The following is a 17,186-nucleotide window of genomic DNA, read 5'->3' as shown; positions in this document are numbered from 1 at the left end:
GGATGATAGGCCTAAATTAAGAAAGACCAGAATGGGCAGACATTAACCTCAGCTGGCCCTCTCTGACAAGTTATTCTGCAAGCCTGGAGTCATCAATCTCCACTAACCAAAAGCAATGGCTGGGAAATTCATGAGGCTGCAATTGTGCCAGGCACTTACCACCGCCTCTTGTTGTTGCTTGAAATTTTGCACTTTGAGCTGAAGTTTATCTGTCAGAGTCTGCATCTTGCTCAATTTTCTTGTCTTCCTCTGCCTAAAATGCATAGGATTGTACTTGAAGGTAATTTGGAAGATTTGGCAGTCTATACTGGGAATAGCCTCATGTGAGGAAATGAGGGAAATTTTATTAAAAACCACCATCTGAGAGTTGTTTTGGACTTAACTACTCACCCCGATTTTTGAGAAATTAAACTCAGCTCTGAGCAACGACAGAGCCATTCCTCTTGATCCACCCACAACACCCCCAGGCTTTGCTGAAGTGGAAGTTAAAGCCATTACATTCAATATAGTGTTCAGCCTCTCCATTCCAACCAAGCTACGGGTGCCTGAGTTTCTCAATAGGAATGAAGTGCATTATTAAAAAGACCACATATGCAAAATGGAAAATCGATAACACTCCAATCAAAACAACTCATTCCTTGAACTTTGTAATTAACCCATATGTTTGAAAAATGAAACTATAGGAAAGGTAAATTTTCTGGATTCCGGCATGGGTATCAGCAGAGATAGGAAAACTGCATACGATGTGGGGACCTTAGTGTGCTTAGTCTCATTGCCTCAGGTACAGTCCATGGTTGGGTTACAGAAAGGACAGCTGGGGAGGCCGTGTCTTACTGTGCTACATGGAGTCTTTGGTATTCTGAAAAAGCAGGGGAGAGGCAGGCAGGTGGACAGGACTCTTCATCCTCCCTACCACCTTCATATCTCCAATTCCCCCTTAACTGGAGTGTTTCTATTTCAGAGCAGTTGAACTTTCCAAAGGAAGAAAATATCCCAATCTACTGAGGATTGAGAAATAAACTTAATATCTACCCCTGTAGCTTACATTTTTGGTACTGGCTTCATGTGTTTGTTTCTGTGACCAAATCCTAAGATACTCAACTTAAAAAGAGGAAAGGTTTATTTTTGCTCACAGTTTTGGAGATTTCAGTCCATGGTCAGTTGGCCTGTTGCTTTTGGGTCTATAGTGAGCCAGTACATCAGAGTACGAGCACATGGTAGAGAAATTGTTCACCTCATGGCTGCCAGAATCAAAACGGAGAGGAAGGGTTTGGCCTCAGTAACTAGACTTTCTTCCACAATGCTCCACTTCTTAAATGTTCTACCAACTCCCAATAACAACACAGGCCATGAACCAAGACTTTCACTTACAAGCCTTTGAAGGACATTCAAGATCCAAACTATAGGATTCTGCCCCTTTTACAAATCAAATGTATTTAGTTAATGCCCAAGAGTCTGCCAAATCTTAACTTTCCAGCATTGCTCAAAAGCTTAAGTACAAAGTCTCCTCTGAGACTCGAAGCAAGCCATTAGCTCTGAGCCCCTGTAAATATAAAGTTACAGACTTCCAAGATACAATGGCAAAGGGTAACTATTCCAGAAGGAGGCAGAGGGGAATGGAAAGCAAGGATCAGACCAAAAGCAAGATGAAAACACAGCAGGGCAAACATCAAATCCAAAGTCTATGTCTGGCATCCTTGGACATGGTGGCAGAATTTTAGAACCCCCTATAACCTTGCTGGTTGAACTTTATATGCACTCTCAGCTTCCCTCATGTGTAAGTTAGTTTGCCATCGCTGTGACAAAATACCTAAGATAAACAACTTAAAAGGAGGAAAGACGTTTTACCCACAGCTTCAGAGGTTTCAATTATTGGTTGCTTTGGAAGCCTGTGGCAAGGCAGTGAATGCATCATGGTGGGAGTGGGGGAGGAAGCTGTTCACTGCCTGGTAGCTGGGAAACAAAGAGTCAGGCTTCTAATGTCTTCTTTAATAGCAAAACCCCAAATGACAGGACTTTCTTACCTTAGGCCGTTCCTCTTCAAGGTCCTATTATCTCCCAATAATAGCACCATGTCTTGGAGACTATGCCTTCAACACTTGAGCATATGGGGGTATGTTCAAGATTCAAGCCACAGCATTTTACTTCTTTTATCAATTATCAACTCCTTTGGTTCCACATTTACTTTCCCCTATCTCCCCCAAACCCTCCCACTTCAACAGGCTCATTGCTCCCTATTTTCCCACAGCTCCTGCTTATGCCCTTCTCTATGATTTTAGCCAAGCTGTTTGCATCACCTGGAATCTGACAGTAGAAAATTACTCATTTGAAGCTTACTGAGGCAAAGATGAATACATAGGAATCAACCTGGTTGAGGAGCTGAGAAAAGACCATGTTTTAAGTAAAATATATTTTATGAAATTTAAAGATTCACAGAATTGTGTTTACAGTAAACTCTAAAATCAACATGGGGTTAATTGATAATAACAATTCTGGGGAGAGAGGTGATAATGAGGCCACATATAAGAGAGGTGAATTAAAGTAGTTGCTGATGTTAATGATGCTCCTCCCACTTGGGAAGGCAAAGCCTTTGATGTTAGACCCAGACTCACATCATGGCTCTAAGCCAATAAATAACTATGGTGGCCATAACTGTATATTGGATGTCCCTTCCAGAAAAGCTGTGACCACTCAGCTGTGAAAAGTGCAACCTCTAACTACAGCATCTTTGGATCTGCCATAGCATTGACACTGAGGCCACAAAGTCCTTTTTTTGTTCTATGTGTGTGTAAGGATTAAGGAATAGCTACACATAGGTTCCTGAATGTTAGAGGTAGTAAAAGGTAAAATTGATACAGAGAGTGAGGGGCAGGGAAATTGTCTTTACCTTCTACAACAGTTACAGTTTCTCATCTCATGTTTTGCTTTATCGCACATCTTTTGAAGCACCAGCTTTCTGGCATTGTTTCCAAATGGCAGAAGAACAGAAAGGAAAAGATAAGGGTACAGTGGGGAAAACCATAGCACCATTATGGAATAAAGTTACACCTGATTCCCTATTCAGTACATGGTTATAAAATCTCCCCAGAGGATTTTACCAGGAGGGACATTTGAGAGGGACATTTTTGAATGTGTACCTATTAATGGGCTATTACAAAACATCCTGCCTCATTCTGATGGGCATTTTGATGTTTAATAAAGATGAAATGAATTGACAAAGTACCAACCTTGAATGTTTATGAACAAGATATGGATATCAAGAAATGTGGAGAGCCTGCTAGTGTCTCTTTCAAATCGCGGGGTCTAGCCCAATATCTTGCATGAAGTCAGGGCTCAGTAGGTATTATTGGATTTGATGGTGGAACCCACTCATTTGAATAATTGACTGGATCCACTCTCAACATTGTGCAGACACTTGGAAGAAATTAAGAAATGCACCTCCAAACTAATATATGAGAAACACTGAGATTATTGCAATGAAGGAACAAAAACAACACAATAGAATAAGATTACATTCCTTGGGACAATGAAAACCAAAAAATTATAGCTTTGGTGTTTTGTTCTATAATGGAATTGTTTAAAGATGAAAATAAGAATAATCAATGGGGAAATAAAAAGAAAAACAAAACCCAAACATTACTAACAAGTTGCATTATTTGACCTCATCAACATGGGTGGCTTCCCCACCCAGCTCTACAGAAGACTAGATTAGCAAACTTTCATGTTCCCAAGCTGTTTACTTTCTTAACTACACATATCATGGGCTCACTCTTCATTGGCTTTGATATACCTCACATTGTTTAAAGAAGTGTCAGACAAATGCATCTCATAAAAAGAACCACTTATTCAGTAATAAGAGCTGTTTGAGTAGCTCATTTCATTTTAATTAGCCCAAGATGATATGTCTGAAGTGCTCCGCTTTCTTATCAACACTGTGCTTCCTGCTGCAAGGGAGGAAGACTTTGACGTTTCTAACAGCTCAGTCTCGGGAATCAGAACCAAGACCCACAGATCCTGTGTTAGTACTGTCAGAGGAGCTGTGAAAGTGGGCCCCTAAGATGAAATATTCCACTTTTCAATGCAATAAGCTGTATTTGTTCACTGTGAGAAGACTAGAAAGTAACTTTTGGCATCTGTGTTCAACAACTGAAGTATGTGCACACGCTGTGTACCAGGAGGCTGCTGGGCTTTAGAGTGTGGACCACAGAGCGCCATCTAGGTATTGCACTAGCAAGAAAAGTGACAGGCGGCACAGGCAAGAGTGAGGATGAGGTTTACACCACTCCTTCCATTAAGAACTTATAAGAAGTGTTCCCACATCATTTCGATTTTTTGCTCGAGACCAATGTTAGTCAATAGGTGAGATTCAGAAAGCCTTAGGCTTTTCTATAGTATTTGCTGTTACCAACTGGCATTAGCAATAGAGTCCTCAGCGGCCTTGAGTGTTTGTGCAAAACAGGAATGGAAATGTCCCCTGCTTCAATTAGCATCCCATTTAATCTGCTGGCTGGGTGGTCATTCAAGCCTTTACCAGTCACTTCATTTACATGTTGTTCTCACTCAGCCTCTCACAGGAAGGCACGCTTGTGAAAGTGCTGCAAACACTATGTGTGAAAAAATAAGGATGGTATAAATAGATTTCACTTCTAATTGCAACTTACCGCTCCCATTCCTGCAAGCTCTGTAGAAGCATTGACCTAAAATCATAAGAACAGATACGAACAGAGCCCTGGGAGGTGAGTCAGTGCTGCTGAGGGAGATCAAAGATTCAGAGAAAACTGCAGGGGTCCCAGGAGGATTTTTCAGCCTGGAAGGAGCACACTTCTGCAAGGTCCAGCCCAACTATATACACAGGGAATGGTTCTCTGCACTACCTGATAGGTCAGCCCTCTGATGCACTGCTCCAGTCTGTGAGCTTCCCTGTAGGTCTCCTCATTGTGATGGAGCTGGCCCTCCAGTTCATGAACCTGTAACCAAACCATGACCTCAGATCACATGCTGGCAGCAAGGCTGGTACAGTGTCTGCCAACAGGAGGATCAGTTGAAATAGTCGAGGAATGATGTGTCTGCTCTTTTTTCTGGTAGGGATTAAACAGGGCAACCTCTCTGAGAAAACTCCCCTGCCAAATGTGAGCTGGTTGAACTGTGCACTCACAAAGGACTGTTAAGATTCTAAAGGACATGAAAGGCTAATCCACACAGAGGGGAGAAGCCTCCCTTCTTACATTACAAAATCACACTCATATCCACACGTGTATGCGTGCATGAATGTCTGTAAGTACAGAAGTGAGTTGTATATAGCAGGCTTTGAGGATTCAGCCAATAAACTCCCTGGCCTTAAGCTGCTTTTTCTATTCAGTGCAGACCCTAAGTCTCCATCACACATATGTCACACACAGCCCTACAGCCCTGCTTTGTGGGAGAGCTATAGTATACAAGATTAGCATAACACACATTCAGCAAGGTGCCTACCACACCCCACACCCCACAAGATGCCTACCACACACCACACCCTGGTGCCAGGGATAAAGAAGTGAACAAAAAGGAAATCATTCCTGTTTCAGCATTCAGTCTTATGAGGAGGTTCAGAAAAACCTAAGTAAAATACAGTATATGTGCGATGGTGTCAAGTGCTATGAAGAAAAGTAAGGAAGTATAGAGGTTAGAGAGTTGGTAGGGAAAGAGCATGGGCTGCTGCTTCTGCTGAGGGGCTCTTCTCCCAGTTGACCATGCCTCTTTCTCTCTGGTTTCCCTGACTTAAATGCTACCTTCTGCAAGAGGCCTCCTGATCACCATCTTAAAACTGCAAAGCTGAATGCCCTGAATGGCTCTGGTGAGATGGATCCCAGCTCTCCCTATCCTTGCCTCCTTCCTGCCACTGGAACCACACTGACCCCCTTGTTCCTCCTAAGCTAGGTGCATTAACAAAGGGAAGGAGAGAAGGTCAACAGCTGTGATGGTTCCCTGGTGAAAAAGCCTGTTGTTACAAAATCACGGACACCTTTCCATTTCCATTCCTGCTTTCTGGTTCTCTAGGAACTTTACATAGTTCTGTCTATTGGCAGAAGAGATAACAGAGAACCTCCTCTGTGCTTTTTTAAGGACTTTGAAAAAAAGTTATTAAGATACCTCTGGGTGAAAAACTGCTTTATTAAAGCAAATCCTAGACATTATATAATTTCACCAATAAATACTTATGTATTTCTAACAGGTAATGATAGTTGCTTTGGTTTGAAAGACTCCCCAAAAAGTTCATGCACTGTGAACTTAATTCCCAAATTCATATACTAATGGTATTTGGATGTCAGGACTTTGAGAGGGAGGTTATTAAAGTTAAATGAAGTCATGAAGGTGAAGCCCCAAATACAGCATTAATGTAAAAGAGAAAGAAACTTGTGTTAGCACGCTCAATCTGTCTCACCACGCGATGTCCTTTGCTACATTATGATGCAGCAAGAAGGCCTACACACATGCCTGCACCATGCTCTTGGGTTTCTCAGCCTTCAGAATCATGTGCCAAAGAAATTTCTAAATGAATTACCTGGTCTTAGGTATTTTGTTGTAGTGGTGAAAAATTAATTCAAACAATGATATTTTGATATCATATATCTATATACAATTATATAAAATATGTGCTCAATTGAGGCAATGGATTTTAATTGAGTAAAAGAACAGGACGCTATCAGTTTTTGAATATAAGTAACTGAAGTCATATAATGCACAAGGAACATATGTACATATATTTAGTGTATATTTAAGAAAATTAACCAGAATTCCTTATATCATCTGATTATTTAGGAAACCACTGCTGCTCAGTTATAACTGATTCTGGGTCACAACATTGAACAAATAGCAAACGGAAATAAAATCTTGCAATCTTAAATTGGAGATAATTCCACTATTATTCATGTAGATTTTAGGGAAATTTGTATAAGTTCTTTGGTTTTATGCCTATGACCTTTTTTTCTTATACTAAAAATCTGGGTTCCTATGTATGTTATTGAATAAACAATTCTATTTGTATTATTGCTAGTAGCAATATATTATTGTGAAATGTAAATTCAATTTGCTCTTTTACCCTTACATAATATGAATGATATATAAAACCTATGTTTAAAAGCCACTGGGAGTCTGAGACAAGAGAATTGCAAGTTCAAAGCCAGCCTCAGCAAAAGCAAAGCACTAAGCAACTCAGTGAGACCCTGTCTCTAAATAAAATCCAAAATAGGGCTGGGGATGTGGGTCAGTGGTCAAGTATACCTGATTCAAACCTTGGTACAAAAAAAGAAAAGAAAAGAAAAAGCCACTGAGAATAACTCTTTTTGTGCATGTTTTATGTGGTCTGCTTGATAAATAGTTATCTTCATTTGCTTCCATAGTGTTTAAATTTTGGGGACTTCTGGGCCTTTTTTGCTTCACAAACGTGTTTTAATTATGAAGTATGTAAATGATTTAAATTATTATGCCATTAAAACAACCAAATAAGTTAAATTCAGAATATATAGCTTTCTTTTCTCTGTTCTCTTCCTATAAGTAGCCCTTTTCATTGGATTTTTAATTTATTCTGTCACCATTTCTTCAAAATATAAGTATGTGCGTGTGTTCTTATTCTCCCCCTCCTTGCATAAGAGGGTTTTAACTCTCCACATCACCTTCACCTTTGGTCATGATTATACTGTTAAGTGTGATCTCCAGGACAGATTTTATAGCTCTTTTTCATTCCTTTTTAATCAACACAATTGTATGAATGGCCTATAAATATGCATTAGTATTCTACTGTATGGATGTACAATGGAATTTGAACTATCAAATTTCAGTTGAATATTCTTTCCATCTCTGTAGCATTTGTCATATGACCTGTAGACATTAAAATTAATTCAACAATTTCACAGGTTCTATTTTTAAGATAGTTTATCCTATGTTTTTCTAAGCTCCCTGAAGGCAGATACTACCTCATTTCTGTCAGTCATTCCTATATCTGCACTGAGACTTTCTGGATCGTGGATTCCTAGTTGTTAGGAAATGGGCACTTTCCACAGAGAAAACAACAGGAGCAAAGACACAGAAGTAAAACTGCTAAGGTGTGTTTGGATACAGTGGACAACCCTCCTGTGGAGAGACTAGAGCTGCTGTGGTGAGTGGCAGAAGATGAATTCTCGCCTAGCACCAAGAGGAAAGGTTGAGATAAGATACTTTAAAAGATCTGCAAATGCTAAAACAAAAAGTGACGAGGGTGGGGACATCAATACAATACAATATTCCAGGACAATTAGGCCTTGAATTACCCAGGAAAAAAAGGACTGAGCTACACCAGTAGATAATTGATCTTCACATTTCTGCCAACAATCTTCAGTTTTAGTCTAACTGGATGCAATGCCTTGACTATGTACATGATCTCTTTCCACCATGCTCTCCAACCTCTACTGACCTTGAGTTTGTGAATGGTGGGGCAACAGATAGAAGTAGTGACGGGAGAGATTGGGATGAGCAGTGGTGGAACCAGATCAAAGATGAAGTACCACATCACATTAGGACACAACATCTGTGCTGGAAAAAAAAAAAAAGATCAATTGAGGCAATTGATTTAAATCAATTATTATTGAATAAAGTAGCCGATGTCACAAAGAACACAAACTATTTTTAAATCTCACTTCTCTAATTTTGTGATTCACTATCGGAAACAAGTTTAAGCTGCAGGAATTTGGCAGTAACAGATGCTCTCAGCACCAGTACTCTGGCACAAGGAAGGTTAATTGTGAATCTTACTCTTGGCTGTGGATGTGTATACAAGGGCTTGGGGTCCCAGTATGATTATTAAGAATTGTATCATGAATCTCTTAGTGCATTTAATGTAAGAATACAACTCTGCTAGCCAAAGTTTCTCCATCTGATTACCAACCATCTGTAGAATTTAAGTATGAGACATCTCTGCAGAGGGTGAGGGCAATGAATGAGAGTTATAGAGGCAACGCTGGGCTCTGCTATGTAGGGTTGGGGCTCACAGCTACACTGTTGGAGAACTGGAGGGTGAAGAGGGAGAAGAGGTAGTGAGCTCACTTTTCAGCATTATCAGGAAAGTCCTATAAAGGAAAGGTTAATCAGACAGTATCTTCATAAGGTGTGACTGCAAACATTTACCAAGCAGGAAGAAAACCTTTTTGTTCCTTTTTAAGTATGTGGGTTTTCACAGATATTCTTTTCTCTTGACATCAAACATCTTTGAGTTTTCACATGCTTCATTTCTTTTTTTTTCTTTTTAGGGGGGTGGTGGTGGGGTGATTACCAGAGATTGAACTCAGGGGCACTCAACCACTGAGCCACATCCCCAGAACTATTTTGTATTTTATTTAGAGACAAGGTCTCACTGAGTTGCCTAGCACCTCACTTTTGCTGAGGCTGGCTTTGAACTCGTGATCCTCCTATCTCAGTCTCCTGAGCCACTGGGATTACAGGCATGCACCACTGTGCCTGGCTTCTCATACTTCATTTCTACCTAAAATCAGAATTACCTTCCTTCATAAAAAATGGTTGAGTGATAGGTAAACTTCTCCATTCCAGAAGGCTGGGCTCCACAATGGCCTAATGGCTGAATTTTACAACCAAAGTTTTATTTAGTTCTCCACATTGTAAATAACATTTTTTTTTTATCTCTTTTCAATTTAAAAATGACTAATATAAAATCTAATTGAAGGTCCAGTTCTCACAGTTTTAAGTAAGGAATTAACCTCCATTCACATAGCAGAATCAGGGTAACTACATGTTGTTGTTGCACATTTGATGAGCTGAGACAAAGCCCTTGACACTGAAGGATGAGTAGAAACTAAAATAAAGCCCAAGCCCCACTTAGCAAGCTCTGAGACCCAGGAGCTAGGTCCTCTTACATAAAATCTTGACCCTCTACCCTTCCTCCTCTAATATCTTTTACTCAGTGGTACTTCCACTTCCCATGTCCTTTGAGAGAATTTTACATCAGCCCTGAGGGGGTGCCCTGAAGATGGCCTTTATCCAGTTCTCATAAGGGTACACTGAGGCTGGCAGATTAAGTGGCATTTAGGAGAAGCACCAACAACAACAAATTTAAATTTGCATTATAAAGAGGGCATACCAGCCCTGTAGCTCTCTTTGCAAGTCTGACTTTTCTACCTAAGCAGGGGTGTGTAGTGTAAAAACATCAGTGACTTAAGCACTGTTTTCAGATCCTCATCATAAAATGATTATAGGCCCCAGAAAAAAATAGTTATTTGCAGGGAACCACAGGAAGAATGGTTTCTAGAAATAGATATATTGATTCACAAGCAGAAAATGACTAAATTTTTTTAAAAAAGGCTCTTGCTATCACAAGTTTCTGCTTAAGATAATTCAACTGCTCCTTTTTAGTGCCAGGGTAGGTAGGAAGGGAGGAGGTAATTGGACTAGCTGTTCAAATTGAGCACAGGGAGGCAGAGGGGTCACCTAACCTCCTCCTGATGCGGCAGGGAATCAATGGAATCTTTTTGACTGTACATGGGCTCTTGTATCTGGGCTCCTGCTCCAGTGAACTCTGGATCACAGGACTGAGCAGACAGGTAATAGGCCCACCTCCATGGCTGCCTTCCTGGTCTTCTCTTCTGCCTTTTGACACATCTGTATCATCTCTTCTCCTTCTTTCTGAAATCTGAGCAACATCAGTCTCCAGTTTCCTCTTCTGGTTAAGGAGGCTAGTGTTCTGAGGAAAAGCAGCATTCCTGTTGGCAAGCTGAAACCCCAAGACAAATGCAAGTTGGTCTGTTCAGGACACGCAGTGGGAGGCAGCTCAGACCAGGAGCAAATTTTATCATAGTCATCCACACACAGCTAAGCAAGACCTCCAACCCCAGGTGATTTGCCATCCAGGGCACACTTGAATGGAAGGGATTTCATCAATGTAGAGGTTCAAGACTAGAGATGGTAGCCTCCATCATAAAGGAGAAATGGATCCCTAATAACATGGGTTTGGCTGTCAACTTGTTGAGGAATGTTTTCCCGCCTTTTGCTTTTCACTGTGATAAAGAAAAACATCTACGAGTGAAATCATGGTCACCTAAAAGTATCTGGGGATCAGGGGCTTGGAGAATAAAAATCACGATCCCCGGCATGCCATTTCATCACAGAAGAAGAAGAAATTATTCTTTATCCACCTGCTTCCCTGTTCCACTCTACAGTGAGGAGGAGGAGGAAAAAGTAGTTCACAAAAGTCTCAGTCCCCAGCCCTTAGGAACACCCATTAAAGGGAGGAAGCTTTGTGCTCTGCACCTGGTGCTGCCCTAATTCTTTCCTGCCCGAGTTGTGACACTGGAGGCCAAATCTCCCCTTGCTGCATCTGTTCTGTGTTTGAGGCACAGCTTTTCAGAGGGTGTGAAACCTTAGTACAGAGAGTGTGTATAAAAGGCACAGGCTTTCGATTTTTCGGTTCTCCTTTCATTTCATCCTTTCACTTTCCTCTAGCTAGAGCCTCTCTCAGTGGCAGGGTTAAGGCCTGCAAATAGACATTCCAGCCACACAGGTGCATGGCAGGAAGCATCATCAAGACTGCCCCTCTGTCCTGAGGACAACCAGGCCCTATGCATCCATGATTTCCATGGCCATGAGCATGGCAGGGAACCGGTAAGTGTATTTTCCTGGAGGGTTTTCTGGATGCTCACTGCATATAACTCCACAGGAACTCTTTGTAAAGGAAGGTACAGACATGAACACTGATTTGTTTGCACATTGAATAATTTAAAATCAACCAGGGAGATGTTTAAAACCTTTACAAGCAGAATATCTCTGACTGGTTCTGTTTTAGTAGGAAAGAGGTTAGGGAGTATTGGGCAGGAGGGTCATTCACAGCTCAGGTTTGCAAAGAGGGCATATGCTATCAACAAAGATAAGATTCAGCTCACGTTTGTTCTAAGCAGGATAATATTAAGGGATAGTGCTCGGGACCGGGAGGAGCACTTGAGAACTTGTCAAGTAGGTGTGCAGCATCTGAGAACTGGCACTTTTCTGTTAGTGACTCTCACCACCTAAGTTTCAGAAAAATCTGCCTTGTACACTCAGTCTCCAGAGCCTTATTTTAAGTTTTCCCCAAATCCTCCCCTCCTTTGTCCTCACCACCCCCCACCACCCTTTGGTTGATGTCTTCTTCATGTCATGGTAGTTTTTCATCACACTGGGACCCATATAGTACAGTGTCAGTTTAAACATGCATGGCAAGTGATTTATCACCAATAGTTATTAAGTAATGTAGACAATGGATGATTTACTTTTTATAAGAATTATAAGAATTCACTCAACACAAATTGGTATAAATATACTTTGTATACAACCAGAGATATGAAAAATCGTGCTCTATATGTTTAACATGAGTTGTAATACATTCTCTGTCATATATAAAAAAATTAATAAAGTTTTTTTCTAAAAGTAACCATTTAATTTTTTCACTATAATTTCAAGGATCAGGAAGTATTTTATCGTAAATTATTAAAAATTGATGTTATAAACTTCAAAAAAAAATTCAACTCATTTTGGTTATAAACTTTCTTAAGAAAATGTTCAGGTGAGTTATTCTGCTGGGAATTATGCATAACTTATGGCCTATTTGTTCTATACCCCATGGTACCCAAAGTGACTGTATCACCCACATGAATACAAAAGTCAAACTGTAGGTACAAACTACTACCAACACCTTTCAGCAGAAACAATTCCAGTTGACACATTATTTTAATATACTCACTGCAGGCACAATAAAGGGCAATTCTTTCTGATATGGGATTATCCAGCACCTTGAAGGAGTTTTAGTATCTCTGGACCCTGCCACTAAATGTATGTGGTACTTTCCAGTCACCATGGCAACTAAAACGACCCCACAGATGTTTCTAAACTCCCCAGAGCATGAATGTTCTGTCCCTATTTTCTTTAATCTATACTTCATAACAAACACCAGAGTAAACTTTCTAAAATGTATATCTGATCAATGTAAACCCAATAATTTCACCCTCAGCTACTCAAAATTCTTCAGTGGATCCTCATTATGTGCAGATAAAATTCAAACTCCAGCAGTTTCAGACTCAAGTTCCCTGGTGACATGGCCCTGCCTGTGTCTTGGCATCATTTCTACTCATCTGTCCTAATGAACCTGTGCTCTAGTATGTGAATTTCCCTGAAAATCCTAAATTCCCTCTCCTGCATGCCTCTCCCTGACTTTTCTATATTCTCGGCTTACTTCTTGATTCAGTTGAAGAAGACTCTGCCCCTACCTAAGGAGTCCAGGATGGCCAGGGAGTGCCTTCTGCAGGATGTGCTGTCTGCAGCATCAAACTCATAGCAATGCTCTTAAGCTGTTCCCTTAGGTCAATCTTTGAAGACAGTGGAGACATTTTGTATCTACATTGAGCTAAATTTTCAGGGGATGGGGGGGTATCTTAAAATACTTATTTCTTGACCTGTTGACTATATAAATTTGTCCTAGCCACCATGGCTTCTCCTGCTTTTGGAATAATGATGAAGGATCTGAGAATTTTGCTTTTTTACTTACATAATTTCACACAAGTACCCAGAGCACTAGCAGATTATCATATCTGTCAGTAGATACTTAGAACCAGGCAAGTGCCTCTGAAATATTAGGAAATGTTCATTCCTCTCTCCCCAGAATCCTGGCTGTGAATCCCTTGACAGTCCTTTTTTTTTTTTTTTTTGGTAGAAGGGTCAGTGTTATAAGTCAAATTTTGTCTCTCCCAAAAAGATATGCTATAATTCCAAACTTCAATTTCTCAGCCTGTGTCCTTGTTTGGAAATAGGGCCTCAAAAGAATTAATCAAGCTAAAAAATGAGGTTATTAGGGTAGGTCCTAAACAATAAAGCTGTGGTCCTTATAGAAAGGGAGATTTTAACAGAGAAAGACCAGAGGGAGGATGAGGTGAACAGTCACTGGGGAATGCCACATGAAGGCAAGCAACTGGTGTGATGCTCCCACATGCCAAGGGATGCCAGAGGTGACCAGCAAACCACAGAAGCCAGGAGGAGGCAAGGAAGGATTATCTTACAGGTTTCAGAGGGAGCTGTGGACACCTTGATTTTAGATGTCCAGCGTCCAGTGCTGATGACTGAACAGTGTGACCACTGCTCTGCTGCACAGGCTCTCCCTGTGTTTCTCATGCCTTTCCCAGGACTTGACAAGGCAACTGTGCGTGGCTTAAGGCTGACCCAAGGATAAAAACTGCTGCCTTCAACCAACTGAATCAGCTAATAGGGAGAGTTTATGGGCCCCACATGGGTATAGCAAAGACTGATTCTTTCTGAGGCTTCTAGGAGCTCTTTGCCTGCCAGTCTGAGCCCATGATCTGTCTGTTCTTGCAAGGACCTTAGTTCCTCTAGTTCAGACTGAAGAGGAGAATTGTGCTGCTCAGCTATAGCCACTTGTTCCTTCAGACCATTGTTCAGGTGTGTGCTGTCATCCAGCTGCTCTTGAAGGTCCTGCAAGAGAAAATCAGGGCCTAGAGCACAGACCTGTCTGAGTTTTGGCATACAGGCTCTGAGCAGAGTTCTGCGTCTTTTAATTTAAGCATACTCTTGTTCTCTTACAGGATGAAATTTGTTGTCCTCAGCTTTATTTCTCAGGACAATCTGTTGCTTAGTTTGCATTTCACCTTCACCCTATATTACCTTCATTGACTCTGAAGCTGTGTCAGGTATTTGGTTGCCTCAGACACCTGCCAGTTGGCACAGTGAAGCTGGCATTCCATCTCCATCAGGTCCCCTTCCATCTTCTTCTTCAGCCTGGTAGCCTCAAGTCTGCTCTTGGCTTCAGAATTCAGACTAGACTGAAGGGATTCAATAGCATACTGCTGTTTCTGCCTAATTTTAGAATGACATTCTGGGGAAAAATATCACACACCCAAATTAAGAAAAGTTGCCTGCTATGTTCACAACAGCTTAGAAAATTGAAAAAAAAAAATTAAAACTCAAGAAAAATTACAGGCAATTAACAAAATTAGTTTTGTTATTCTGCTTTCCATTGCTGTAACACATGCCTAAGACAAATCAGCTTATTAGAAGGAAAGGTTTATCTTGACACACAAGTTAGTAGGTTTCCATCTACAGTCACTTGACCCTGTTGCTTTGGACCTGTGGTGGCATAGTACATCATGATGGGCACATGCAGCAGAGAATCTGCTCACCTATGACCCCCAAGAAGCAAAGACAAAAGAGAGTAAGGGTCTGGGTCCCCTTATCCCCTTTAAGGGCATGCCTCTAAGGTCCCACCTTTCCTCCACTGGGCCTCACTTCCTAAAGGCCCCACCCTTTTCCAAGAGCACTATAGACTGGTGGCCAGGCCTTGAATATTGGCCTTTGTGGAATAATTTCAAACCATGGCATTCCATCTCAGTTTCCCAGAGTCTCATATCCATTTCATTACACAAAATCCATTTAGTGCATCCCCATGGGTCCCCACAGTCTTACAAGTTCCAGCATTGCTCCAAAGTCCAAGTCCAAAGTCTCCTCTGAGACTTAGGAAACCTGTACTATGAGCCCCCATAAAGATGAAAATAATTATGTACTTCTGAGATGCAATGACACAGGTGAACTCCTCTATTTTAAAGGGAAGACTAGGGACAAAATTAGGAGGAATTAAAGTAAGGCTGAAAAGTAGCAGGGAAACATTAATCCTATAGCTCTAAGTATGGCATCTGGGGTGCCTCATGTGACCCCATGGGACTTGGACAGCCCTGCCCCATGACCTTGCTGGATTCAGCCCATATGGCAACTCTCCCGGGATGGCTGAACTCGCCCTGCAGCTTCCTTCAGCAGGCATCCCACCTTCTGGCATCCCCAACACCCTGGGTTTTCCATTGCAATTTCAGTTTCACTCTCACAGATTCACACATGGCCCCACTGGAGGCTGCTTGCAGGGATTCTGACCTTAACACACATTTCCTGGCCTTCTAGGTTTTCCTTTGAAATATCAGTGGAAACCTCCATAACCCATAACTCATAGAGTCTGCATGCTTACCATATCAGCATCATGATGGGGGCAAGGTCTGCTGCCAGTGTGAGCCATACGGGGTGCAGTGGCTTCTGAGTGCTGGGACAACTGAACATAGGGAAACCAATCCTGAGAGGCCAATTCTACTTGGTGGCCCTGTGCAATCGGGGTCCTTTAGGGCTCTCTTCTCAAAAGAATGCCTTTGACATGAATTTACACTTTACACCCTTATATTATTCAGCTTTCTGTGACTAGAACAAATACCTAGGAATATTTACCTTATAAGGATGAAAGGCCTATTTTGGCTCACAGTTTCAGAGTTTTCAGTCCACAGTCACCTGGCCCTTTGTTTGGGCCCATGGCAGTGAAGTACATCAGGGAAGGAGCATGTGGCAGAGGGTTTCTAACTTCATGGCAGCCAGGAAGCAAGGATAAAGAGAGTAAGGGGCTAGGGTCCCACTTGAAGGACAGAACCCTAATGACCTAACTTGCCTCTACTAGGCACCAACTCCTAAAGATTTCACTCCAATAGTGCCACAGGTTGGTGATAAGTTTTTCAGATATGGGCCTTTTGGGGACACTTTAATTAGAGCATGAGTCTAAAGTATTTTTTTTTTTTTTAAGAGAGGATGAGGGGTTAGGTTGGTGAACCTATGTCCATCATAACAGATTAAGTAAGATTTTTAGACCAATCCCAACTTGCCCCCAAGTTAAGAAAGCACAAGAGTCTTTTCAAGATTCCTGTGGGGAATTCCTAGTCTTCTCTGAAATCCCCTGGAGGATTATTTAGGGCAAATATCTATATTTCCAAGAGTGTTCAACAGTAAAGTGAGGATGTTGTTATATTACTTTTAATGGTGAAAAATGTCAGAACTGGGCAAAAAAGAGCTACCAAGTTTGGAGTAAGTTCTGAGACCCAGAATACTATCCTAATGGCCTGTAGCCACTAACTATCCTATGATAGCATAGTTCTCTTTCTCTAGGAGTTTGAGAAAACGAATTACTATGTGATATTAAATTGTTTTAATATTCCTTCAAAAGAAGCAAAATATTATGCTGAAACCATATTTATAAAGTGACAGAAGCTCGGACAACTGCTGTGTGTACAGGAAAACCATGATAAAAGGAGGACACCCTAGGCAATTTTCATTTCCCAACACTCTTGCAGATGGTTGGGGATCATGTGATCTAATTCTAGCTAGTG

The 17,186-nt window shown here is 41.2% G+C and overlaps 1 protein-coding gene across 1 annotated transcript in view; it reads right to left on the bottom strand.

Annotated features, from left to right (window-relative positions):
* Window positions 1–9,053: 9,053 nt before the first annotated feature.
* The window catches only part of Myh15 (myosin heavy chain 15), a 123,065-nt gene continuing 114,932 nt past the window's right edge, over window positions 9,054–17,186 (bottom strand). The window contains 5 exon segments of the mRNA XM_048803852.1: window positions 9,054–9,080; window positions 10,579–10,656; window positions 10,658–10,705; window positions 14,269–14,472; window positions 14,646–14,853. Coding sequence (XP_048659809.1) covers window positions 9,054–9,080; window positions 10,579–10,656; window positions 10,658–10,705; window positions 14,269–14,472; window positions 14,646–14,853 — 565 coding nt within the window.

Source organism: Marmota marmota, unplaced genomic scaffold (genome assembly GCF_001458135.2).
Source record: "Marmota marmota marmota unplaced genomic scaffold, marMar, whole genome shotgun sequence".
Lineage (NCBI taxonomy): Eukaryota > Metazoa > Chordata > Mammalia > Rodentia > Sciuridae > Marmota > Marmota marmota.
The sequence above is the reverse complement of the archived record's forward strand: the minus strand, read 5'-3'. Positions and strand labels throughout refer to the sequence as shown.